We start from the raw sequence: 26,245 nt of genomic DNA on the forward strand, positions 1-26,245 counted from the left end.
TGACTTTTTGTGACGCCGTGTGACGAAGGGGGGGGGGGGGTCAAAAATCGTCCAAAATCGTGTGACGTCATTTATGGACGGCCCCTAAAACAAAAACAGAGCACACCAAGCATAAGTTAGGATTTTACAAAAGACATTTTAACCATAATACTCTATGTTGAAGAGGTGTATATAAGGTGTCCACTCTGGTTTTGTAAAGTTAAGTCTTCAAGAATTATTTGGGGAATTATTTAAACACTCATTAAATTGTATGTCTTTTCAACTTGTTAAGCATGTGAAATTGGCCTTCATAGCAAACCCCCCGAGTGTAAAGTGGCAGTTGAAAATACAGATTTTTGAGGTTTGAAGCTTTTGTGACTGCAAGGATTCATACTCTTAGGTTTTTTCGGTAAAGTCACGTAGGTAAAAAAAAAAAAAATATTTTAAATAATAGAAATAAAATTATTTTATTTCTATTATTTTTATTATTAGTTATTATAATAATAAAATTATTTATTTTATAATAGAAATAATAGAAATAAAATTATTTTATTTATATTATTATTTCTATTATTTTTTACCTACGTGACTTTACCGAAATAACCTAAGAGTATAGATTTTTGAGGTTTTACATGCTCGGCAGGTCTTACTTGGAATCGTTGCCATCGCCTCAGGTGCGCACGAATGGCAGTTGAAATGCGCATTCAGTTGACTTTTTGTCCAGTCCTGCTCATTGGCTAGAATCGCCAAATTTGGCAGATAGTGCTAACATTAACAGCACTTGAAAACAAAATTACGACCATAAAACCACCCATGAATATTGTAGTAATCTTTTACAATTAAAAGTGCTGACAGTTGGTTATAATTCACCAATGAGCACGAAAAGTATAATTAAATGGTTTACTATAATTTTAAACTACATTTATCAAATATACACATTTATTTTATACAAGAGGAAATGTAAATGTCATCAGGAATGTAGTGGTATATGTGTGCAGTGTACATCTATTTTTTACCTAAGTCAGTAATATTTAAATAAAAATGTCAAAGGCATTAATTGTAGTGTCAAATGTTAGATTTCTCAAGGGAGAACTGGAAGACACGTATGATTTCCCTAGTTTAACAGAAAATGCAATCATATTTGAAAGGCGGTAATTTATTGTCGATCCTGTTTTAACTCCTGTGGATGTTTCAATTAATTTTATTTAATAACCTGTAAAAAATTTACAGTTTTTACTCACGAAAAAATACAAGCAGCGTTACTGAGGTTCCTAGAAACATGAACATATCAAACAATTGATGCGCGCATTAAACATGGGAGGCCAGACTGCATAGCGCTGGGCAGCCCACGCAAGAGCATTCTCGAGACTCAAAGGAGACCTGAACTCACTTCACCGCCTTCATTATTACCACGGTACTTGCACCGATATAAAATCCTCCAAACCGAATGTGCCACAGAATTCCACTATAAGGTGCCGAGAATGAATACCGTATGTGGCAATAACTCCATTAATCCATTACTCCTCACGTATTTGTTATAACACGAGTTTAATTAATTGTGATCATTGCTTCTATCTCAGTTGATTGCTATCTCATTCAATTTCATGTCAGTATTTTAGCATTTGTTAATCGCTTTGATATGCTTACGAGTCTGGCTTTATGATATCTGCATTTAATATGCATTACTGTGCAATTATCTTTATTCATGTACTTGCCTTCGAAAAAAACGAGTAAACTAAATATATTTTTTCATCTTTATTTTAGCAGGAAAGGTCCACTGGGCTATTTAGGTCTTTTTTTATAAGCGACCAGACCACAAATAATAGCCCAACGAAGTGGCTTACCGTGTGGAAATGTATCGCAGTCAAATACTCAATACGCATATTTTTATTCTTGTACCTGCCAGGACCTGATTCAAGAGACTTTTAACCTCGGTGAGTTTTCATCATCTGGTTGAAAATTAAAAATAAAACTCTATGTAGATATTAAACAAAGCTCATTTGACAATAAAATTTGAGCAGGGTCCTCAATGTAATTCTCCAGGAACTGTGGATGACCTGTATTGACGAGCTCTGGAAAGAAACATTGGAACGTAAAAATTTGCACCATTTACTTCGGATTTGAGGTTCGTTTAATGTGTAATAAATATCAAAATTCAATTTATGGATTTAAATATTGGCATCATTAATCTTGAGTAAATCATGAATTGTATAATATGGAGTAGCATCATAAGTCACAGCTTTCATAAAAATTGTGTTTCTTGCGTGCAATATTAGAATCCATAAATGTTTTGGGCATTAACCACAAATAACCAGATGCAATGCAGCTCTTAATGGAATGGCCTTTCTTTGCAAAAAGGAATGGTGCTTAAATTATTGATTTTGCTTATCACGCACGGTGATTTATATCATCAAATCAGCTAGTGTGCAGTTGCTGGGTGGATTGTTGCATTGCAAGATCGTCTGAGATAGTGGTGGCTTGGGGCAGCCTTCATCCAGCAGTGGATTATGGCTGATTAGTTTTCTATTCTGTAGTATATCAGACCATCTAAAACTAAGAAGACGACGAGTTCTCATAGCAACACAATCATACCAGTGTGTGTAATGTTTTTATGCATTGCAATGACCCATTTAAGTGTATAATCATGCATTATACTTGCATGTAATTAATGTTTCAATTGTACGTGTGTTTTACCAGCCTGCATGCTTGACAACATGTAATCCCATGCTTGCATTTGGAATATCTGTCACATTTTATATTCACGGATTATTTTTTCCCCAATAAATTTAAGGGTTAATTAAGATTATACAATAGCTTCTACAGCATGACCTCATTACAAATAAACATCCAGATGGAATTAACTACCGTCTATGATTTAGCGTATTATTGATGGTCTGTCAGAATATCCCCATTCGCCTTAAATCACAACATATTCATCACTAATTTCCTCGTATCTAATGCGTTAGCGTTTTAAACAGTTGGTCAACAGCACTGTGCAGTAAATGTTATTTAGTCACTAGTTTTTTTCATAAAAAAGTAGATTTTTTTTAATGCTTACATTAGTTATACCTTCCACAATATTTTTATGAACACAACACGTGAAATCACAGCAACAGTTGTGTATTAAAAACAAAAGTGTGAATGTTGTTTAATGAAATCAACAATATAGAGTACCTGAAAATCTGACATGTAAATGCATGTATTACACAGTTTGCCTCAAAAGAAGATATCAGCTGGTGAATACCCGTGTCACCACGTGCAAAAGGCAGGTTACCATGCCTAATAACTTTAATGAACATAAAGTGTCCAACCACTGAGATGCACAGATGTCAGGATTCTACCCCCGAGTAAAGCATGTGGACTCCACGCGTTCAGTTTCCCAACGTGATGCCAACATGTATAATTGAAGAGCTGCACTTCATTACAGATTTTAAAGATCTCTGCTTCATAGATTAAGCAGTCTTCAATAATAGACGGGAATGCTTTTGGTAATTGCACTCTAAAAAAGCATGTCCACCAAGTATTTTTGTTTTACTTTATTCGGGTTTTACTACGTGTGACTTCGTCACCAGTTGTTTAAGTCGACCACAAAGGGAATGTAAAATTACGGTAAATGTTACCACCAGGGGGTACTGGTGCAATGTTCACAGATTGCGACTCTGTACCAACCGCTTGCTGCATATGGCTCGTGCAGCAGCAGCACCAAACATGCAACACCGGCACGCATGTTAACACCGGCAACAGGGGAATTGTACAGCAACAGCGGCAGCCTGCTTTCAGAAGCTATACCTGACATCAGAGATATACCTAATGTGCTTCAGGCTTCTTCTTGGTTCTTTCGGTAAAGTCACGTAGAAGGGACGTAATTAAATAATAAAAATAAAACATAATAAAATAATTCTCACGACGTTTCGGCCACATTATCATTTTATTACTTCCCTTCTACAGTGACTTTACCGAAAGAACCAAGAAGATGAATTCCTGCAGTCACGAAAGGTTTAAATCGAAATTTAACGGCTTCAGGCTTCTTCAAGACTTAGGGGGGTTTGTTGATGATCGGGGGCTTAAATATGACATGAGTATTACTTTTATCAATATTTATACAATCCAATTATTGGAAAATATCTTCAAGTGTAGCATTATATAATGTAATTAATTCACTAAAACATTTACAGATGCATTGTAGAAGTTCAAATATTAACGTATTATATAAATGCAAACTTTTGCTATCTAGATGTATGCAATGTGGGATCTCACCATAATACATAATTGTATATAGTAATTATGTAACAAACTAAAACCTATTGATAAGCAGGTTTTGTGGCTTCAGGTCTGTGTAGGGCAAGAACTTTAGCAAATGTTATATTGAAGACTAAAACATGGGTTATATATAAATTCCATTCCAAAACAAGCCAAATTTTATATACTGCACTATGCCATAGTTGTTTCCAATGGTGATTTAATGTTTTATAAACTACCCAGGGAAAATGCTATATACAAGCAATACAAACAGGACCTTGCGGGGTGGGCTGGTAGGAACGAATAACCAAAGAATATAAACATAATGTATTATTACACTTGTTTAGCCAGGAAAGCCTCACTGAGTCTAAAGGTTTTTGTAGGGTCCTGCCAAGTGTTTGCAGTAGGGGGCGATGTTGCTACACCTAATCGGACATCGGACGGACGGACGATATAATCTATTGTAGGCTGGTCCACTTCGTTCCTACCAGTATAATCTATTGTAGGCTGGTTCACTTCGTTCCTACCAGTATAACCAATATCTTAAACACAGGGACTGTTAATTCAGTGCTCTGAAATGTGATTTGGCATTCATGACAAATAACTAATTAACACAGAAATGTAGAATTGGTGTAATGCTGCTCACCTGATTCAACGGTCAATGTCACAATTACAGCTATAAAATATTTAAAGGTAATTAAGCTCGTTAATTTTTTCTACTCATAATTTAGTAATGTTTTAAATGTTCCAGACTTATATGGTAAATCACATCTTTGTCAACCAAGCATTAATTTAACATCATATATTAGTGCAAAAAGACAAGTCTTATGAAATACGTATACAAAAATATTGTACAAAATATATTGTGCGTTCACCATTGGAACCTCCTTTGCCAGTAGCAAAATATGATAATTGTTTTTTTACCCTTTTATCTGGCAACAAAACTGACACCTTTTTTTACAAGGAGTCATGTTTGCATTGTCCACAATACCTGCGGTCGGAATGCAAACAAAAAAAACAACTGATGCACTGTCCTTGAAATTTCATGTTTGCATTGGCCACAATACCTGCGATCCTTGAAATTTCAAGGACAGTGTATACATTGTGTTTTTTGTTTGCATTCCAACCGCAGGTATTTATGGTCAATGCAAACATGACTCCTTGTAAAAAAAGGTGTCAGTTTTGTTGCCAGATAAAAGGGTAAAAAAAACAATGATCATATTGTGCATTGTTTTGGTCAATTGTCGGTAATGCAAAACATGCATTAACAGGCATGGTTCTGGCGCCCCAAATAAAATCTGACTTAGGTTTACGAACCTACGAGTGTTTTCAGCAGCATTTGTTTAATTCAGTAAACTCTGGTCCAGTTTTGAAAGTCTCAAAGGTGCGCCTATTAAAAATAGTTGCTGTTGGAAAACATTGGTCCAAAACACCCAAACAAGGGCGAATGGACCTATATCTGATTTCACTTCAAATCCTTTCATGTAATTATTTATGAGTTTATTATCCACTATCCACAACTATCTCAAAATAATGTATGTATAGGTATTGTACTCTGCCAAATGGCTCCCATGGCGCAAATGTGAAACGTACCAACTGGTTAGTCCAGATGGTAAGATGACGAATCATGAGCGTGTGCTATTGATCCATTTGTTGAGTGAGCATAGCTGAATGCTTTAGAAGTGGTTAACCTTTACTGCAGCATTGCACCTCCTTTGGTTCTCAATCGTTAAAAAATGTATGTTAATACATAGGTTTGATGAAACAAAGTCGTTGTACTTACGTGCCCGTGCTTAATGTGTTTCGATGATTTACCTTAAAAAAAATCAGCAATGTCTCGCACCCCCAGGGGGTGCGTGCACCCAAGGTTGAGAACCACTGGTTTAGAATGTGGTGTTTGCAAGCAAGCATAAGAAAAAAAAGGGAACTAGAAGTGGAGAGTTATGGTTCCTGAATCGTGCATGTGATCACAAGATTAGTCATACATGGTCACATAAGCAATGCATGAGACGTAGCAGCCCTTAATTGGTATCAGCTCAGCTCAAGTTGTCACTAATGGGACGTCCAGCTACTGGCTACGAAGATGCTCAAGTAATTAGCTCATAAAGTTAAAAAAAAATTCGTTTTCCATTTATGGCAGTGGACAGATAACCTTTCTGTAATTGTATTATTTAATGTATTTTAGTGGCAGATTAGTATTGGGGTGAGTGCATAATATTAAGCAGTTGATTTTTTAAAAGTACAGCAGCCATGACATGGAAAATCGTGTTACATTTAATTATTAATCATAGTTGTAGACATTTTAATGTCATACAATTTGACTCAATGATGACCCTCACCCTGCCCCCACCCAAGCAGTCACCATCCTTCATGGTCTCATGATGCAAGAATCCATCTCGCGCTTGCTCGCAAGCCTTTCATCGCTCCATTTATGCAGTCCTCTTCAGCTTGTTCCCCGCTGTAGGGGTCACTTCATAGTTGTCCAATGTCTTACTGATCCAAGACAAAGCTTTGGATCAATAATTATGGCACACTGCTACGTAGTTTCAATCCACGCCTGTCACCATACTGTGCACCGTAACCAATTTCTTGGCACACAAGTCCTACCCATGCTTCAAAGGCAAGCATGAACATGTTTCCAAAGCCCATAAGCCTGATTAGTAATTGTTTTTTAAAATATTTTACAAAGATGACAAATTTTATTCATTAGACATGAGTGGTCATTAAACATGTTAAGGAGATTGTAATTAATTCTACACAATTTTGCTAATCTGGCATGCGCGATTTTAACTTAAAATGTGTTTTGAAAAAGTGACCGGCATGGTTCATGTTACATTTGTTTTCACACACACTTCATGAAATGTAAGTTCCTTGACTTAATGCTTTCGTGACTGCAGGAATTCATAGTCTTTGGGTCTTTCGGTAATGTCACGTAGATGGGTTCAAAAAAACTACAACGTAATTTTTAACCGATCTTCGTGACTTTACCAAAAGACCCAAAGAAAATGTAAGTTCCTCTTTGATAAAGTACATTGAATCATTCAACACAATTTTTCATTATTTTGCATAACAAGATTTGAACATTTAATTTAAATCAGATACCTCCACAAAAGACAGTACCACTTTTTATCCAGATATAAGAGTTTTCAGTTTAAGATACTTTATCAAACATTGAGTTTATTAAAACCCATACAATCAGCATAGCATCTCATTTGTGTAACTGCAAATTCAATATTGCACAAGTTGACTAAACTCACTAACAACCTAACTTACCCAATTAGTTTGTAAATCCCACTTTTACTGCCAATGTTTGCACGAGCTCCCACATTCCATCTGCCAGACTTGGGAAACTCAACTCGCAGCAGTGGGGGTGCAGATTGAAAATCTTTTGCTGCTTACAGAACCAGTGATTCTCAAATATTGTCCTTAAGTTAAATTTCCCTATTGGTCACTTTTGAGGACCAATGGCCTAAACTACTGTCTCCGTAACATGGAGTACACACATGAAGATAATATAAAGACAATGAGCACTTTATACATATTTCGAATGAAACATGAGTTTTGTATTCACATTTCAATTTTAGGATAAGCACATTTAGATTTAAGCTCAAAGGAAACACCAATAATTGACAAAAATACAGCACCCTCCTTTGCATACAAAAAAATAAATGTACCATATGAAAAGCAATAATTGCATATATATGCTTTCACATGATAACTATGACAAAAACAACTTTACTTTCTTATAGAAATGGTGACAATATCAGCCCAAAAATATTTGAGTTTACATGATGGGTTTCAACACTTGTAAAAACAGCAGTAACTACTTAATATGTTAAAAAATAAAGATCCCGAGCAAGAAATATGTTGCACCTATATAATAAAAAGCTGTCAATTACAAAGGCAATTTGATCGACAAGTGTCCTGTTATACAACACATCAAGAATCTGTAACAATGTCTGACAGTGGGAGGAATGTAAAAATGAGCAAGCTTCAATATGTTGTCCATATAAACCCTATATGTGATGCTTACAGTGTTTCTGGAAGAGAGTCAAACCCTCATGTGCTATTCGATTGCTCCTGCTGAAAGAGCAATGAGGCAAGCTGTGAGCGCGACGCCAGGCTCTCCAAGTCGCTTTGGTGGCAGCGGTGATATACGCCCTCGCTTAGCCGGGGGTTACACGCCCTCCGCAGGTGAGTGTGGCGCAGCGCAGGCTCCGCTCCGCGGAACACATGCAGTGAGGAGTGGCGCACAAAGAGGCCATATAGGTCGTCGTCGTCCTCAGACGCGTCCTGCGCCATGGGGTCCTGGGCGGGGGGGCCCTCTGCCACCATGCGGGAGCGCGCTGCCATGTAGTCCGAGTTGTAGAAACAAGCCTCGTCAAAGGCAGCACGGTCAAAGTGGCCGGTCTCACGCGAAATATCTTGTGACGTCGTCGGCTGACGCTCTGGGTCTCGGTACACCAATTGCGGATCATATTCCTACAAGGATGAGAATGGCTTGGATTAGCTACAAAACCGGAGACTGGGGAGAATTTTTTTTTCCAATAAAACATGTGTAAATGAGGTGAACGCAATGCATACCTGGAAGTGTATGGGGAAAAACACCTGCCAGCCCGCGATGGCATTCATGCGGCAGCGGTTGAGGAAGTCTATGGTGAGCTGTGAGCCCACAGAGGCCACCAAGAAGAGTGTATCGACTGGATGCTTTTTAGACAAGATGTCTATCAGCTTCAGTTGGGATGGCACATCTGTCTTCACACTGATCCATGGAAACTTCACCTCGGGGTACCGACGCTCGTAATCACCCACCTCTGCTTTCACTCCAGCAAAGATATCATCTTCGTTAACCTGTGAACACATATTAGGAGTACATATCATCAGCCTTGGTAAATCAACTGCTGCATGAAAGCCTACCTCAGCCACTGCCTTCTCTCACGATCCCGAGATGTAGAATGTATTGCACAATAACGAGCATAGACTTGCCTTCTGTGCATCAAATGGATCGTAGACGAAGAGGAGCGTGAGCACGGCATTTTCATGCGTCTCCAGCACCTGGTTGGCGTACGACGCTAGGAAGCCAGACACGTGCTCGCGCTCGTGCACCGTGAGAGGCAGCACAACGTGCACACGCGTCGCCTCTGTAACATAGGGCATGGGGATGATCTCCACTGTTCCCAGGGGTCGCACTAAGTGCACTCGTTTCACCAGGGTGCGGCTGTTTCCACGCTGCGTCGAAACCTGCACATTACATTAGAACACAATGGGAGCAAAATGACAAGGAATTCATAATTAAGATGTAATCATGGCCAAAGCCCTTGATGTCATCACACCTCACCAATGTGGTATACCTTCTACCAGAACCAGCTGCTGTTACACAGTATACATGTGATCTCCAACATGTTGCCTTAAGAGTATCACGCTAACCAGTCTTGGGTCTTCCCCTTGGTCGTTGGACTCTTAAAGATCACTCAAATGCCTGTCCTGGTAACCTGCCTTCCTCCTTCACACAAGTCCTACATAGTGCAATCGTTTTTGCTCAATAATATGTACAACATTCACCTGGCATGTATGAAATTCAACTAGATAGTATTCTATATTCTTTGGTTCTTTCGGTAAAGTCCCGTAGGTATAAAATAAAATACTGATTTATTTTATACCTACGTGACTTTACCGAAAGAACCAAAGAGTATGGATTACTGCAGTCACGAAAGCTTCAAATCAAGATTAGATAGTATTCTACTCTAGACATGCAAGCAATAGTTGTTCATATTCACCCACCTCCAGTGATAGATCAAGGGTGTACTCCATGCCACGAGTGGGGTCAAAGCGGCGGTAGCCGTTGACGAGCGCCAGTTTGCGAAAGCGAAGTATTGGGCGATAGCGAGCATTCAGCTGCTCCACAGCTGTCTCCACGATGTCGGTCGCATCCATGCGGTCGGCCCCTCCTAAGGAGCACTTGGGGGAGCCGTCGATGCAGGAGAAGCTATACTCCTCATTGAAGTGCTCCCAGGAAAGTACTTCGAAGCGTGAGCGTGGCTGATATGGAGCATTCACACCAAGAGGCCAAGTTGCACCCTTCTCCCCTTCTGGAGTCTCCACACTAACATTCTTGATCTCTGCCTGCAAAGATTGGGTCAAAACCACCATTAACTTTTTCATTCAACATTTTAAGATAATAATATTCGCTGCTTCATAAGTGTAACGTGTTTATTTGATTACGCATCATTTTCCAATGTGGACATCTTGCAAACCTGGAGGAGCTTTATTTCATGATAGGTTCTCTCCAACTCGATTTCAGTGAAGCGCTTGTGTAGGCGGTACATCAGCACGGGCTCGGTCACAGGCCACACAGTGTAGGCATTCTCAAACTCGGGCCCTTCCTCTCGCTCAGGATCCACATTTTTTCCCAGCTCAAATGTGCGGTATCTTTGCTCCTGGAAATTATAAATATACAGAGCAAAGTTGTGATCTCACGCTCCTTTCAATTGATACAGGGACCATGGACGTTCCTCAAAAAATGTTGTTTCCTACCTGTTGCTTATTGGAGCATGACAGGTGAAGTGTATCGATAAGGCAGCGACCAAGCCACTCATCTGCCCGAGAGCTCAAGATGTCATCCCGACAGCTCTCCAAGTGAGGGTTCAAGTCCAACAAGGCCTTGCGGGACAGCACGAATCCGTAGCCCCCGTGGCAGTAGTGCCCTTGGCTGCCCCCACCCATGGCTCCATCCACATCTCCAACATTCATGATGAACTCCTCCGGGTGGCCTAGATAAACCTTTGCATCGATGCTCAAGTGCCCAACGAGTTCTTTCACACGCTCTGCCTGCAAACAAGTGAACAGTTTGTGTCAGTGCTTGTAACTTAACAAAAAAGATGCAAATTTCCACCTTTCTGAAACACACCCAAGCAAAAATTGGCATCTACCACCGATACCAAATTTTAGAATCAATGGAAACTTGCGTTATTATGATACCTGCATGTAGGAGTCATCCTGCGCGAAAAAGAACCAGTCGTAGTCTGCGCCATGGTGGTCGTGCACGTAGCGCAGCGTGTGGTACATGTTCCACACGGGCCGCTCGTCCCCATGCGTCACCACGTTCATGCCCTGAGGAGCGCGGCTGGGTGAGCGCTGCCCCGTGAAGAAGAGAGTGCGTGGCAGGTGGTGACCCGCCGTGCGGTTCACGGCCACGGCCAGCGTGGGCAGCGTGAGCCGCGACGTGAGGACACCAACCAGCAGCCGCTCCCGTAAGCCCAGCTCCGTGCTGATGTAGCGTGGCCTGGGGGTGGGGTGGGGATCGCCACGCGTGTTGGCGTTCAGACCTTGCAATGCAACACGTAAGCCGATTTGATACACGGCCCATAAATGTTTTTTTCAGAGTGGGAAATGTCAATAAAAAAAACGTCGACTTACATATACAATAATGTCAAACTGCTGAGTAAAGGAGCAAAAATGTTCTTATATATTTTACTCTAAAGCCTCAAAGTCGGCCAACTTGGCCTGTAATGTTTGTTCGGGTTACCCACAGATGCGTTTCACCGACAACCTGTATGGGTCTTGATTTGAAGCTTTCGTGACTGCAGGGATTCATATTATTGGTTCTTTCGGTAAAGTTACGTAGAAGGGAAATAATAAAATATTAATGTAAAACAATTGTTTTATATTAATATTATTTTATTATTTGTTTTATATTAATATTATTTTATTATTTTCCTTCTACGTGACTTTACCGAAAGAACCAAGAATATGAACCTGTATGGGGGGTTTGTTTCGGGGTGAACTATGTTGAGGACACAAATAAGTGGTTACCAGATTTCGTCAAATATATTTTTTATTTATACAACATCTGACACTTCTCAGGAGGGTTCTACTGATCTACCCATCACGGGTACGAGTGAATAACCCATCACGAGTACGAGTAGATAGCGATAAATCCCATTAGCACAGCCGGATTAAAGGAACACCCACACTCGGTGTACTGACACCTCCTGGGCCACCACGTAGCACAGCGGCTGCCAAATATTCACATTTCACAGCACCACCGATGCCCCCAAATCATCACCACCACCACAGATGCCCCCAAAGCCTCCGTGCCCTAGCGAGAAAGCCTCAACAACGTCGTCGTCATCCATCAGTCATCATGTTCATCATCATCATCATCACGCTCACCGGATCATCTTGGCCTTGCGGGGCTGGTCTGCGGGCCGCGTGTAAGGCACGATACGCGGCTGGTAGTCCTCGCCCTCCACGTTGCCGACGATCGAGTTGGGTCTCCGCACGCTGCTGCTGCCACCGCCGCCGCCGCCTCCTCCTCCTCCACCTGCAGAGTCCTGGCCGAGGTTGTCCGTGGGCCCCCCCCCGCCGTGTCCGCTCATCTCCTCCCCGTGCCTCCCCGCTGGGCCACGAGGGCCGCACGTCTCCTCCATCCACGTGAGGCCGAGCAGCGAGAGCGTGAAGCCCAGCGAGAGGCCCAGCAGCACGGGCACCAGGGGACGCACGGCCGACAGCAGCGTCCGGTAGCGCATGGTGGTGGTTGGCGGCGCTCGATGGGAGGGAGGCCTTGGGGAGTTGATGGAGGTGCTGATGATGAAGGCTGTTGGCGTAGACGAGGCGTTGACGACGGAGGGTTAACGAGGAAGGAGCTCGAGTCAGAGCCCCACTGCTCGGGGCGCCATCATGGAGCTCGTGAGAGGCGGGGCTACTGACAACGATCGACCGGCGTCGATGCCCCCTGGCCACGCCCCCCTACCTCGGCTCTTTCGTTGTCGCCAAACGCCCTGGGGGCTGACGCGGCGCTCACGGGGACGCGGCGGCGCGGCGAAGCGTTGCCCCCGGGGCGGTTTGCGTCTTCAGAGCGTCGCGAGCCGCCGGTCTCCGGCACCACGAAGACGACGCGGGGCAAAGGCGGCGTCGGTCGAGTTCCAGCGACCGCGGTGGGGTGTGGAGGCAGCAGCCGAGGCCACAAGAGGGAGCCCTAGAGCAGTTGTTCATCACTCATCTTCAGAGGGAGTTTGGGGGGGGGGCACTTTCGCTGAGAAGACATTATCAGTGTGAGGCCCTGCCCCCCTCCCCAAACCTTTGCGATTTGCTAATCGTATTGTTTCAAATAGCAATTTCGATTTGAAATCGATTAATCGTTCAGCCCTCCCAACCCTACCACCACATTTGAAACCATTCAGGTTTGTGACAGCATGATTGGGGGTGTTTTCACATTGGTGTAGTCGGGAAACAGCTCTCAAGGCCACTAGGGGCCACCAGGGGCCACCAGGGGCCATCAGGGGCCTCCAGTGGCCACCAGGGGCCACCAGGGGCCACCAGTGGCCACCAGGGGCCACCAGGGACCACCAGTGGCCACCAGTGGCCACCAGGGACCACCAGGGGCCACCAGGGGCCATCAGGCGCCACCAGTGGCCACCAGGGGCCACCAGTGGCCATAAGGGGCCTCCAGTGGCCATTAGGGGCCATCAGGGGCCACCAGTGGCCATAAGGGGCCTCCAGTGGCCATCAGGGGCCACCAGTGGCCATAAGGGGCCTCCAGTGGCCATCAGGGGCCACCAGTGGCCACCAGTGGCCACCAGGGGCCATCAGGGGCCACCAGTGGCCATAAGGGGCCTCCAGTGGCCATTAGGGGCCACCAGGGGCCATCAGGGGCCACCAGTGGCCATAAGGGGCCTCCAGTGGCCATCAGGGGCCATCAGGGGCCACCAGTGGCCATAAGGGGCCTCCAGTGGCCATAAGGGGCCTCCAGTGGCCATCAGGGGCCACCAGGGGCCACCAGTGGCCCACGGGCCTTGCAATGAGGAACCCTGGAATAGGGGGAGGGGAATCCATCGTGCTGAGCTTACGGAGTGAAACGCAGCCACGGGTGGTGGACAAACCACTCGGCGCCAGGAGAGGAGCGTCGAGCGCGTGCTGTCTTGGAAAGGCTTTCAACTTCCCATCATCACGCGAGACTTGAGTTAAATCCCCAATCATTTCACACTGATCCCAGTTAAAATCAACAATGCCCCCCACCTCCCACAAGTCACATCGGCCTTGGCCAGTTTCCTTTACAACACAAGCCGATCTGAAAGCTCACTGGAAGCCTTTAAGCTTCCCCCAATTAAACACAATGCACTCCCCGTTGAGTGGAACTATGGAGCAAGCCTACCTACACAGTGAAGTTAATCTGAGGTGGCGCATTCCCGCACCTCCGATTAGCACGTAAATTCAACATACGTTAAAGCTAGACAATTAAATACAATCAATCCCTTAGTTGCTGCTCTAAACTCGCCAGCCAGCCGCAAGTCACGTTCCCTGTTAGTCTCCAGCAACCTTTATTGACACCACTTCACACTGCCCTGTCCACACTACATGTGCTACAAGCATCGACGCAAAATGTGCAGATATTGGGACCTCTTTGGTCATCACCCATCCAAGCCACCCAACATTGGCTCATTGCAGCAATGTTAAAACGGGAAATTATTTTCAATTCCGTGGATTTAATTCGGTGCATACACTAGTAATTTAACTCTGAGTGGAGATCAGGATGTTGGTCTCCGGATAAAAAGGCTGCTTTGAGATTAATGGCGAAATCTGATTGAGCAACCACTTGGTGAATGTGCCCCAACACAGGATCTGTTTTAAGTTTCACAATTAACAATCACGAATAAGATCAATGGTTCACTGCTTCATAGCACTCTTGTCAAGTCGTATACTATGTTGGCTACCTTAATCTCATATTAATAATACTGTTTACTGCATAATGGATGCTGTGATGTGTTTAGTAGGCTATATCCTGGGGATGTCAGCTTTGCATCGTACAGTGAAGCATGTACCTCATACGTCCTGACCTTTCCAGTGTTCCGCTGTTCTCACAAATAGGATTGTGACTGTCTAAAGGTCATGAGCATCTGAATAATGGCATACAGAAAGGGGACCATTATAAACATAACATTTACTGTTTTACTCTTACATAGTATTGTACCACAACTTGCTCAAGAAGCACTTCCTAATAACTGTAATCTTGGTTTTGTTCGAATTTAATTAAAATGAACAAGTTTTCTGGTAAATTTTCTAAAAACAATTGCAGTGCTGTATATTATAAATTGTATAATTCAAAGGTAACATACGTACTTTTTTTCCAGAAAGCATTAGCAAAACTATAATCACCTACGACTGTGTGCAAAGTCAGTTGCATTTCTCTCCTAGACTGGGCTCCACGATAGAAATGTAGAATTTCCACCAATGGTTCAAGGCCACCAACAAAGAAGAACATGCTTGAACAGGGAGACACTGATTTCTCTGACTTTACATTGCTAAACGAAAATACATGTTTTTATCTCAAGATATAGACTAATTAATTAAATAAAAACAATTGTTTTACTGAATTAACAAAACATTTATTTGGACAACTTATCATCTGAATGTTCCATTAAGGATGGGCCTGTCCAGAAACTGCACGAGGTAGCTGCATCCAGCAGACTCGTGGCCCAAGCAGGACACTCCCTCCAGCTCCAGCACGGTCACATTGTTGGGCAGCGATGCGGAGATCACGCTGGCGGGCACATAGAGGGTCATCTGGGGCCCTTGTCTTGGCCAGTATCGACCCAGGTTAAAGCCATTCAGCCACACCTGGCCCTGCCAACCGAAGTGAAATTATTCGTGAATATCGAGAACAGTTTACATCAGTGATTACAAAAAAAGACAACATCTTACCGTGCTCCCATGTGTCTATAATTTACTGAATGTCCTGATGACATCTGTCCTCATGACAACTCATGCACAAATCGCAAGTCATTTCTGTGCATTTACAAATATGATCCCTAAAATATTATACATAAACTTAGAGTATTTTTTTGGTTAACGTATAGCTGATGATTATATGTTTATACTTAAATGTTCTACCTTTGTCCATCCATACATCTTGAGAAAGGTGTCCCAGGGAAAGCTAGGGATATCAGGTGGGATTGAGAAGGAGCCGTGGTAAAACGTTGGAGCAGCCATTCCTGCTTGGTCCAGTCGTTTCATCTTAACAGAAGAGTGGAAACTCGAGGGCAGTAAACCCTCTGCTATCACCGAATCAATGTCCAGAGAGTAGATCATCCAGTCAGTCAAGACTTCACCATCAAGGATCAAACCAGAGAGAAGGCCCTGCAGAGAACACCTCTTGGTTAGGATTAATGCTGAAGTGCATAGTAAAAGGCAACACATTATAAATAGTAAAACCCAGAAAAACTGCACTATTAGGTCCAATAATTACAAACATCCCACGTAAGATTTCAACAGTATCTTGAAAGATTGAGTAATCATTCTGTGGTTTCCAGCATTAGATACATAAAACAACTTTCACCTACTTCTAATCTGATGTCAATGCCAAAAATTGCTTGACCATATGAACTTTCCTGAAGATGTACTGTAAATTGGTCGTCCTTTATAAATTGTTCTGAGAGATATGGGTGCTGATTGATTTAATTTCAGAAGTACACTCATAGATATAATCTAATAAATGTGCTCTCTTTAAAAACATAGAAAAACAAAATGCATGGTTTACCTGTCAAGTGAGTGAACTTGAGCAAAGTATGGGCTGTGGTTAACAAAAAGTTAAAAGCCGCATTTAGTCAACTATCTAATTATACACATCGGTCATCTGTCTACTTATACTCTTAGAACAATTATATTCAAGTAAAGTGCGTACTTTTCTTTCACCAAGGTGTTTTCCAAAACTGATTCTGCCCATGTTCTCCACCAGGACATCCAGCCATTCTCCAACATTGCCCTCTATAGACACAGACCTCCTCCTATCCCGGTCCAGCACCCCCTGCACCACCTGTAAGAGACATCAGCCCAGTCTACAGCTCCACAGCTGGTTTGTTTAAACATACACTTGTATGGTGCACTTTTGAACGCATAATACTGGCTTTGCTTTAGAGCCAAGTTTTAATACAATGTATTTTTTTCTTGCCATAAACACGTTGCCAGCTCAAAAGCGATATCCATAAAACATAATCATAATAGTCACTAAATAGTATGAATTGCATTACAAACCCCATTTATGGAGACATATGCACGGTCATTTAGCCCGTTTGGTGGAGGACGGAGCTGTGCTGGATTAGAATAGTTTTTTGGAAGCTTGGTTCTGTAAAGCATGAATCCATGGTGCTGCATATATTCATTCACAATAAACACACAACCACACTGATGTCAGGAATATCATAAACAGCTGGAAATTAAGCAACTATAATCAGAAAGTGTTTTTTTTCACTGTCCTAGTATAGGACAAATATATTTTAAATGTACATATAAATGTAAACACTGTTCCTTTTGCCTATTTAGAAATGCAACTCAACATAAAGCAGGTATTCCCCAGCCAGTCATTAAAATGCCTACCACATTTGCACGATCTGTACATGTGTAATTTGCAGAAGGCTTTTTTTCGTAATTAAAATACTGTCACTGCCTGTGTGAAATACATGAAAAAGCTGGTATGAGTCAAACAAATATGAATCTATAGGTTAGTGGTCCAGAGCTTAACAGATTTGTCTACCTGTTTCATCTCCTCGAAGCTCAGGGGGTGCTTGCTCTTGACTGGCCCATAAGGGGCTAAAATTTCCAGCAACTCTGTAAGTTTCTTATACTGGGCAGGAAAGAAACATTCACAAGTCTTATAAATGCATACATATCGCAATTTAAAGCATAATCATATACTGTGTCAAAAAATGTGTTCTTCACATGTTGTTGATATTTCTTGAATATCATACTGTTAGCCATGTACATTGTTGTCCATGTATATAAATATAAGTAAATATATTGTTCAATCAGACTATCGTAAATAAAGTACCGGGGTCATGTGCACATATCCATATGCATATTTTGGCGTTGGTGGTGGCATCGGACCCGCCGGTATATCTGCATACTGCACACACAGACAAGTAACAACGCATCTTCATTGCAGTGAAGTTATGAAGTTATGTTACATCTATCAAGTGATTTCAGAGGAGTCACTGACTACAGTGCTATTTAAATTACTTTAAACAGGCGCCATTCATTAAATACATAAAGAATACACAAAAATTGACACAGACATAACTAGAATATGATCAAACACTCGCAAAGAGTTAAGGAGTGAGTAGATGGGAGAATGGTGTTTTTAAAATATTTGCATGCTTTGGCTGGATGTTTTTTTTCTGGCAGCCAGCCTACCATAATTGCAATCTGATACGAGTGTTGCAACCAGTTTGTTGCTCACAAAATCCTTTTCCGTTCTTTGCTAGTTTACAATGTTAATTGAATCTACCTCTGAGTTGTAGCTATTATGTGATTGGTTTCATAACTACATTTGAGTTAATATTGGGTTTTGTGAAATGTGAAGTTGGCTCAGAGCCCACCCATTGTCTACCTTGCGTATAACATCACGTATTTTGTAAAGCTTCTCCGTGGGGTCTCCAGCCTCCGAGAGTGGCGCATCATAATCATAACTCGTCGGGACGGGCAGGAACGATACGTTAAAGTCCCCACCTGCAAGGGAATGACGTTAGGTCCCCGATTGCAACACAACATTTATTCTCTGTGCAATGCACATTTTATCAATATAAAAATTTAATCATGGGACAGGTATGTTTTTTGATAAGTGTATATCAGTATTCTAGTTGATGATTTAATATAACCTCTGGTTGAATCTTTGAAGCTGTCTTGGTTGCTTACCATGTGGTTCAAATTACATTAATTCCTTCCTGTTTAATACTCACCACTCCAATAGCCAAAATTTGTGCCTCCTTCAAACATATACCTGATGGAAGAGAGAGGGTTAGGGCTTTTTCTAATTTATTTCGGCATACAATTCTATTGCGAATAATTGCAATCAACTATGATATTTCACATATCACATATGAAATACATACATTGTATTTTGCATAAAGTTTATCCGTATGTTTCTAGTTGGGTAAAGTAAATGTTTATTCTAAATTCCTAATTCCTGCATGAGCAAATGTTGACATCAGTGAACAACAAGTTTCATTTTATTTAACAAACACCTTGAATTTGTAGCTTTAAAATATATGAATTAGACATTAGAAACTAACCCCAGGAGTAGTGCACGCGATGTGCATGAAGGGTGCAGTGATTCGCAGTGTGTGTGATGCGTCCTCACATGTTAACGCTCGCCCCCAGGGACAACATCTGGTCCAGTGCTGATGCCACCAGGCTGCTGTCTCTGGTGGAATGCGCGTATCCCCAGTAGTCCAGCCAGCCAATGTAAAATTCCGAGTTCACCTTTTTGTTTTGAAAATCATGTACAGATTTGTAAGGGCGTATTACAGTAATTTAATTAATTACGTACATTTGCAACAAATGTAAAACTACGTTAATGTGCTCTACAACAAACAAGTTTCAGCTTTAAGTTTATAAATATAAGCAGGGCTTGGAGGATATTTTTATGCTGGGATTTAAAGTTAAAGTCAAAAGATGTCTTCACTCAAGTGAGCAGAGCGTCGTGCTGATTTCCATCTACAGAGTCAGGAGTGGAACTTCCACACTAATATGATGGGAGCCAGTCGCTCCATAGAATGCTGGGAATAATAATCGTGTACAGTAATATGTCTTTGTAGTGATGTAACTATGGTAATTCGACAGTAATTAAGATGTGTGCTTCCTATCCACCTTGCAGTTGTGGTCCTGAGCACATGTTATAGTTAAGCTAAGCTGTCCGTTGTAAACTCCAGCCTTTATCCATTAACATGTGAATTGGTTGGATTAGCACACCCAAATAAGTTACGTTCTTTCAAATCAAGATAGAAGGTAAGCTGTTACGTCCAAAGCAATCAGGCGTCTGTAAACAATATAGCACAAAGTCCACTTTTATGGATACCCTAAATTTTGTTTTCAATAATCTGGAAAGAAAAAAATACTGCGCCTGCATATTCCTAGATCTATCCAAAACATTTGATCCAGTAGAACATATCATTTTATTAAATACTTCGAACCCTACGATTTTCCGAGCATAGAGTTGACTGGTTGAAAAGCTGACCTTAGGGTCATCATAACTCAAAACTTACTTTCAAGGATCACATTGACCACACTGGGAGAAATGCAAAACAAAACTGGCTTTTTTATAGACACATCAACTGTTTCCCAGCTAAGCTTCATTTAGAGTTGGTTCAGGCTACCATACTGTACTCTTTGGTTCTTTCGGTAAAGACACGTAGGTAGAAAAATAATAAAATAAAATAAATCACGTTTCCATCGCAACACAAGTGGTCGTCCTCAGGCAGAAAAAATCATATGTGGCGACATAAATAACCTCTTGTTGTAACAGCTCTCTCGCTGGTTCAGCAGTTCCACTGCTGGATTATTTTTTTCGCCTGAGGACGACCGCTTGTCTTGCGATCGAAACGTCGTGATATATAATTTTTTGTTTTATTTTATTTTATTATTTTTCTACCTACGTGACTTTACCGAAAGAGCCAAAGAGTATGGATTCCTGCAGTCACGAAAGCTTCAAATCAAGATTCTACCATACTGTGTTTATTTAATTACTGCGACGTTGTTTACCATTCTGCTTCCAGTTCAACGTTAAACAAGCTTAACCCTATATATCATTCTGCTCTAAGATTTGCTCTAGATGCCCCCTATAAGACCCATCATTGCGACCTGTATAAACAGCTCATCTAACATCCATCTATGACAGCAGAACGATTCACCAGGCCGTGTTTATATCTTTAGTAGCAAATCAGCATAATATTTGTTGGATCTGTTGACACCGCGGCAAGGCAGATCAAACCTAAGGAGTTCATTATTCTTTCTGTTGAATGTTCCGAGATCGGTGAACGGGCTTTAACAGCGACTGTCCCTTGTTTTTTTAATAATATTGCCACAAGATTAGATCTACATTCACTACCGTCATTGAGTCACTTTAAATCACTCATTTCCAGTGAATTCCTGCATTGCTGCCACTGTATATATAACTAGACGATGTGTGGACATCGTTTGCTTGTGACCTCTTTGTCTTGTGCCTTGTCAGCACTACTCTTTTTTAATGATGCTGTGTTTTGCTCAGTGAAATGTCATTGTTGATTGATGGCGCATTTATATATTTATTTGTTGGAAACGGTGTGTTTTACCGCTGGCACTTTTTATGCCTAATCGTGCACGTTTTGGATTCCTTCATTGGCTAAAACTTTCAAAATATAAATGTTTACATTTAAAATATAATTTCTTACATTTTTGTTATTCATTTGCATTTTTCATTTATTTTTCTCTTATGTGTTATGTCTGTCACAGCAACGTTGTTTTTTATTGATGAAACCCGACTTCAAAATAAACTGAACTGAACCATGATCACATGGCTATTGTTATGCTTCACAGCTTGAAAGCATTAATTACATAATTTGGTAACACAATCGTAAGGATGTGGCAGTAGTAGCATCGGGTGATATAGTATAATACTCATTTCCAAATGATTAGCGATGACACGATGCCTTCAACTACACCAAGTTCCTCACAAATTACACGAATGCATTTTGTTGCTCATGAAATTGATCATAAACATGGACGCTGACAAGTAAGTTATAAAAAAAAAGGAAAATATGCAACGAGACATGGACATCGGCATAGCTAGGAATTACACTGAGACAAAAGATGGCACGTGGATCAGTTTGATCCGTGTTGAACCGGTCGGAACCGGTTTGAACCAGTTAGATCCGGTTAAAACTTGGCTGATGGATAGGACTGATATGGGATGGCTGCTAATATAGATTATATGCTCATGAGGATGACCACCATTGGCAAAATATAATCTTGTTTAAATAAAAATAAGTTGTTCTTTGAAAATAATTTGGATTTTATTTGAATTAATTACTTTTTACGCATTTTATTTGGACCTTTTAAATATTTCTACTTACCAAAGGACCATTGGGTTCAAACTTCCGTTGCATTTCAAATGCCTGGGTTATGTTGGTTTCTGTTGATACACAAAACACATATAATACTCTCGTGACTTTACCGAAAAAAACAGATATTACTCTCATGGTTTGTGATACATTTCACCACAAATATGTGACAATACCATATTAACTCCTACATTACAGACTCTAGAATGGTATAGATCCAACAAGCAACTATATTGTCTCTGCCAGGTGCAGTAAACATTGCAACCCAATATGGAGACATATATTCGATTATACATGCAATCACATTTCAGACAAGATTCGGTTACAATGATTTTGAAACAGCATTTAATATACACAAATTTTTACAACTAATTTAAAACGTCTGTTGCAGCATCTTGTGATGTGTATCCACAGGGCACATCTGAAGTGTCGGGGCTACCTGCATGCCACATACCGATGCCAAAGTCAATGGTGCTATAGAGGTCTTGGAGGGAGCCACATGACTGCGAGTGTAGCGAGGGTTCGTCCGTGGTGAAGAGCACAACGTCCCTGCCCAGTTTAGAGCGGAACACCTCTGTGAGGTGCCGCATGTACTCCATGTCGCAACCAAATGACCCATACTCATTCTCCACCTGTCACGTCAAACACGAACAGTTCAGACCGTATTCCGATTTTAGACAGCAACGTGTATATTACGACAGGTTGATTGTACCTGAATAGTGATGATTGGTCCTCCATTCTGGTAAAGCCATGACTTTACTTTTGGCAACAGGACACTCATCCAGCTATCCACGGCCTTGAGGTATTCTGTGATAAAACATTTCATTTGAAAAATAGACGTTAGCAGGAGTTCATGAAAAACAATGTTAAATACATATACAGTACTGAGCAGAGATCTTAAAGCACATGTGCAGGCTTTAATAGATCACCTTTGTCAGAGGAGCGTAGAACAATGCCTCGTTTCTGTAGAAGCCAGGCCGGCAGGCCACCCTGAATAAGTGACACATTTGCAAAGAATCAGGAACACAATCCTGCCATTTAATTAAATCACTAACTTCGCATTGGTTTTCATTAAAAAGTATGTTTGCACAGGTTACATTTTTCACGTACACAATAGCTTATTTATTAGTAAACTATTCCCCCCCCCCCCCCTCCATAAGACGGAAATTACGGTTAATATTACACATAACACATATTGAACCTGGATTTAAAATAAATCTAGCAGGAACAACGACCGGTGGGAAAATAGAACCCAAGATTGTGCTGTAGCACATAGACATGCCACACACCATGTCCCACTCAGCGCAGATATATGGCCCTGGTCGCAGGATGAGTAGCAGTCCAGTCTCTTTCACTGTCCGGATGAATGCCTCCAGGTCTTTCTCTCCGGAGAACTCAAACACGCCAGGCTTGGTCTCATGGTAGTTCCACGGCACATACCTGTGTCGTGCTCAGGATGGCAGTGTTGGCACAGACACCGCACTGTGTGTTGACTTGACCATGTTCGTTTGGTCTCTTGTTTTCCGTAACACGGTATACTTTCTCGTTGTTGAGTACAGTACGAGAGCAGATGTGGATTACATTTTTTTGGCAGTGGAGCAGTTTAGATATATATTTTTAACACGAAACATGGACTGCATTAGTCGCGCATGCAACCACATGTAACCACGGTTACATCTGTTGCTCGCATCAAACTTTCTTAATTATAAAAAGGCCTATTTCAGATAAACGTACTGCTTTATCAGTGGAGCACACGTCTAGCTAACATTTCTTAGAGTAAATAGGATGGTGAAGGATTGTCTTCATACTCTGTGACAATGCGTTTAACCCATTTTTTCACCAAAAAAACTAACTCCGTTATGCAATAACGAAAGCGAAACTAACGTTTGGACAGCATTGAGGCCAGTTGTGTACATCTTGAGCAAGCGGTCCTTCCAGTAGACGCGGGGCACCCGGGCATAGTGCAGGCTGCCGGCGATGTAGCGAAAGGGTTCTCCATCCTTGACGAAGCAGCCTCTGCCACGGTCGATCCCAAACGACTGTCGCTGGGCACACGTGGCCTGCTTGGCAGCAGCAGCAGCAGAAAACAATTCACGGCGTTTATCACGAAATCCGTGTCCTGTCGTTCAGTGGAGACGCACTCTGTTGTTGGGAATGATTCCTGTTATCTGTCCTCCGATGTACATTTATCTATATTCACGTTCTGCGTTGATAATACAATCAACACAAACCGCAGACTGCATTATTAACAACGTGAAATGTTTGTTTGTTTGTAAAGTCAGCATTGGCCACGGTACAATATGCGTGGTGTCACCGTGCCCACCACGGCTCTTGGCTCACCCACAGCAACCTGTGACTCGTCACGGGGATTTAAAAGCGCGTTGTCGTCGAGTGAGGTGGGTTCAAGGAATGTCGCGCGTTCGATTTGCGTCACCTACGCCGGTGAAGGCGTGAAGAGGGCATCGTTTCAGACCTACCTTCGGCGAAAGGCAAAGCATTAATAACAGGAGATGGTGAATGGTGCGGCTCTTTCGTTGCGCCGCCGCTGCCATCCTCCTGACTTTTTGTAAAACGCCCTCCCTCTGCACCGTTGTCTTTGGCAGTCGGGAGTTGCGCTTCGTCGTGCCCAGACTTGGACGAGTCCGTCGGTAGGGGGCAGCAAAGGGCGGCCGAGGAGGCTGTGGGGAAGGGCCAAGTTCACCAAAGAAGGCCTTTTTATCCAGGTAGGAGCAACAGGTTCCACACCGCCCACCAATGATTATTTGTCTGTGTGACTGTCTGTCGTGTATAAATAAATATATAATACAAACAGCTCTCTGATTGGTGGAGACCTACTGCCGGGTACGGAGAGGGGAGGTGCCTAAGGGAGGAGGGTCAGCGGAGGGGCCTGAGGGGGGGGTCAGGGGAGGGGCCTGAGGGGGGGGGTCAGGGGAGGGGCCTGAGGGGGGGGGTCAGGGGAGGGGCCTGAGGGGGGGGGGTCAGGGGAGGGGCCTGAGGTGGGGGGTCAGGGGAGGGGCCTGAGGGGGAGGGTCAGGGGAGGGGCCTGAGAGAGGGGGGTCAGGGGAGGGGCCTGAGTGAGGGGGGGGTCAGGGGAGGGGCCTGAGGGGGGGGAGTCAGGGGAGGGGCCTGAGGGGGGGGGGTCAGGGGAGGGGCCTTAGGGGGGGGGTCAGGGGAGGGGCCTGAGTGAGGGGGGGGGGTCAGGGGAGGGGCCTGAGGGGGTGGGGTCAGGGGAGGGGCCTAAGGGGGGGGGGGTCAGGGGAGGGGCCTGAGGGGGGGGGGTCAGGGGAGGGGCCTGAGGGGGGGGGTCAGGGGAGGGGCCTGAGGGGGGGGGAGTCAGGGGAGGGGCCTGAGGGGGGGGGTTAGGGGAGGGGCCTGAGGGGGGGGTCAGGGGAGGGGCCTGAGGGGGGGGGGGGTCAGGGGAGGGGCCTGAGGGGGGGGTCAGGGGAGGGGCCTAAGGGAGAAGGGTCAGGGGAGGGGCCTGAGGGGGGGGGGGTCAGGAGAGGGGCCTGAGGGGGGGGGTCAGGGGAGGGGCCTAAGGATATGAGGGGGGTGGTCAGGGGAGGGGCCAAAGGGAGGGGGGTCAGCGGAGGGGCTTGAGGGAGGGGGGGGGGTCAGGGGAGGGGCCTAAAGGAGGTGGGTAAGGGAAGGGGAGGGGCCTAAGCAAGGGGGAGGGGCCGATAGTGAAGGGGGCTGGCTACCTGGCTGGCTGCCTGGCTACCTCTACCTCAAGTCACGTGACAGGTAGGAACAACATGTTCCACACTGCCCACCAGGGATTATTTGTCTGTCGTGCACGAATGCGCTGTCCAACCAAGTTCCTACCTGCCCACTCCGAAGGAACGTGTTTTTTTACACGCTTTTATTTACACGCTTTTATTTAACTCACTTCGTCTGTTGTATCCTCAAAAAATAAATATTGTAACTCAATTTTTACACACTTCCCAATGTGCTATCGACTGCAAACTTCGTATAGGTATGTAATACTGATGACAACACGATATTCTATCATAAAAAAAATAACAAACATATTTTAAAACTTTTTACACGCTTTTATTTAACTTACTGTATGTGTTGTATCAAACAATCTTGTACCTCAATTTCAACCGTATTCCTAATGTCGTATCGACTGCAAACTTCGTATAGCTATGTCATACTGATGA

General features: G+C 43.0%; 2 protein-coding genes across 2 annotated transcripts; both read right to left on the reverse strand.

Moving 5' to 3' along the window:
- Nucleotides 1-7,288: 7,288 nt before the first annotated feature.
- On the reverse strand, nucleotides 7,289-12,935 carry CHPF2 (chondroitin polymerizing factor 2). The gene is made up of 8 exons (XM_061555585.1): nucleotides 12,391-12,935; nucleotides 11,197-11,500; nucleotides 10,753-11,046; nucleotides 10,473-10,655; nucleotides 10,000-10,341; nucleotides 9,205-9,459; nucleotides 8,803-9,069; nucleotides 7,289-8,700 (listed from the first exon to the last, which is right to left on the reverse strand). The coding sequence occupies exons 1-8, from the start codon at nucleotides 12,744-12,746 to the stop codon at nucleotides 8,278-8,280; spliced, it is 2,424 nt and encodes an 807-aa protein (XP_061411569.1). The 5' UTR covers nucleotides 12,747-12,935; the 3' UTR covers nucleotides 7,289-8,277.
- A 1,585-nt stretch (nucleotides 12,936-14,520) lies between these two features.
- Nucleotides 14,521-24,883, reverse strand: LOC133345106 (beta-galactosidase-like). Its single transcript, XM_061555586.1, has 16 exons — nucleotides 24,563-24,883; nucleotides 23,970-24,145; nucleotides 23,375-23,525; nucleotides 23,015-23,075; nucleotides 22,798-22,892; nucleotides 22,540-22,717; nucleotides 22,098-22,156; nucleotides 19,349-19,470; nucleotides 18,948-18,988; nucleotides 18,599-18,717; nucleotides 18,041-18,115; nucleotides 17,747-17,836; nucleotides 17,248-17,361; nucleotides 16,898-17,029; nucleotides 16,108-16,353; nucleotides 14,521-15,840 (listed from the first exon to the last, which is right to left on the reverse strand). Exons 1-16 carry the CDS (start codon nucleotides 24,635-24,637, stop codon nucleotides 15,619-15,621), a joined length of 1,956 nt encoding a protein of 651 aa, XP_061411570.1. The 5' UTR covers nucleotides 24,638-24,883; the 3' UTR covers nucleotides 14,521-15,618.
- Nucleotides 24,884-26,245: the final 1,362 nt, after the last annotated feature.

Source organism: Lethenteron reissneri, chromosome 21 (assembly GCF_015708825.2).
Source record: "Lethenteron reissneri isolate LAM-NWPU_2019-01 chromosome 21, ASM1570882v1, whole genome shotgun sequence".
Taxonomy (NCBI): domain Eukaryota; kingdom Metazoa; phylum Chordata; class Hyperoartia; order Petromyzontiformes; family Petromyzontidae; genus Lethenteron; species Lethenteron reissneri.

Excerpts from the sequence above, each read along its gene's own strand:
- LOC133345106 (XM_061555586.1), bottom strand. The coding sequence starts at position 24,637 with ATGGCAGCGGCGGCGCAACGAAAGAGCCGCACCATTCACCATCTCCTG. Across the intron at positions 22,893-23,014 it reads TCTACGCTCCTCTGACAAAG|AATACCTCAAGGCCGTGGAT; the intron begins GTGATCTATTAA and ends GTTTTATCACAG. Across the intron at positions 17,030-17,247 it reads CATATGTCTCCATAAATGGG|GTGGTGCAGGGGGTGCTGGA; the intron begins GTTTGTAATGCA and ends TGTCTCTTACAG.
- CHPF2 (XM_061555585.1), bottom strand. The coding sequence starts at position 12,746 with ATGCGCTACCGGACGCTGCTGTCGGCCGTGCGTCCCCTGGTGCCCGTG. Across the intron at positions 11,501-12,390 it reads CGCAAGGCCAAGATGATCCG|GCCACGCTACATCAGCACGG; the intron begins GTGAGCGTGATG and ends CCCCACCCCCAG. Across the intron at positions 9,460-9,999 it reads CCCTTGATCTATCACTGGAG|GTTTCGACGCAGCGTGGAAA; the intron begins GTGGGTGAATAT and ends TGTAATGTGCAG.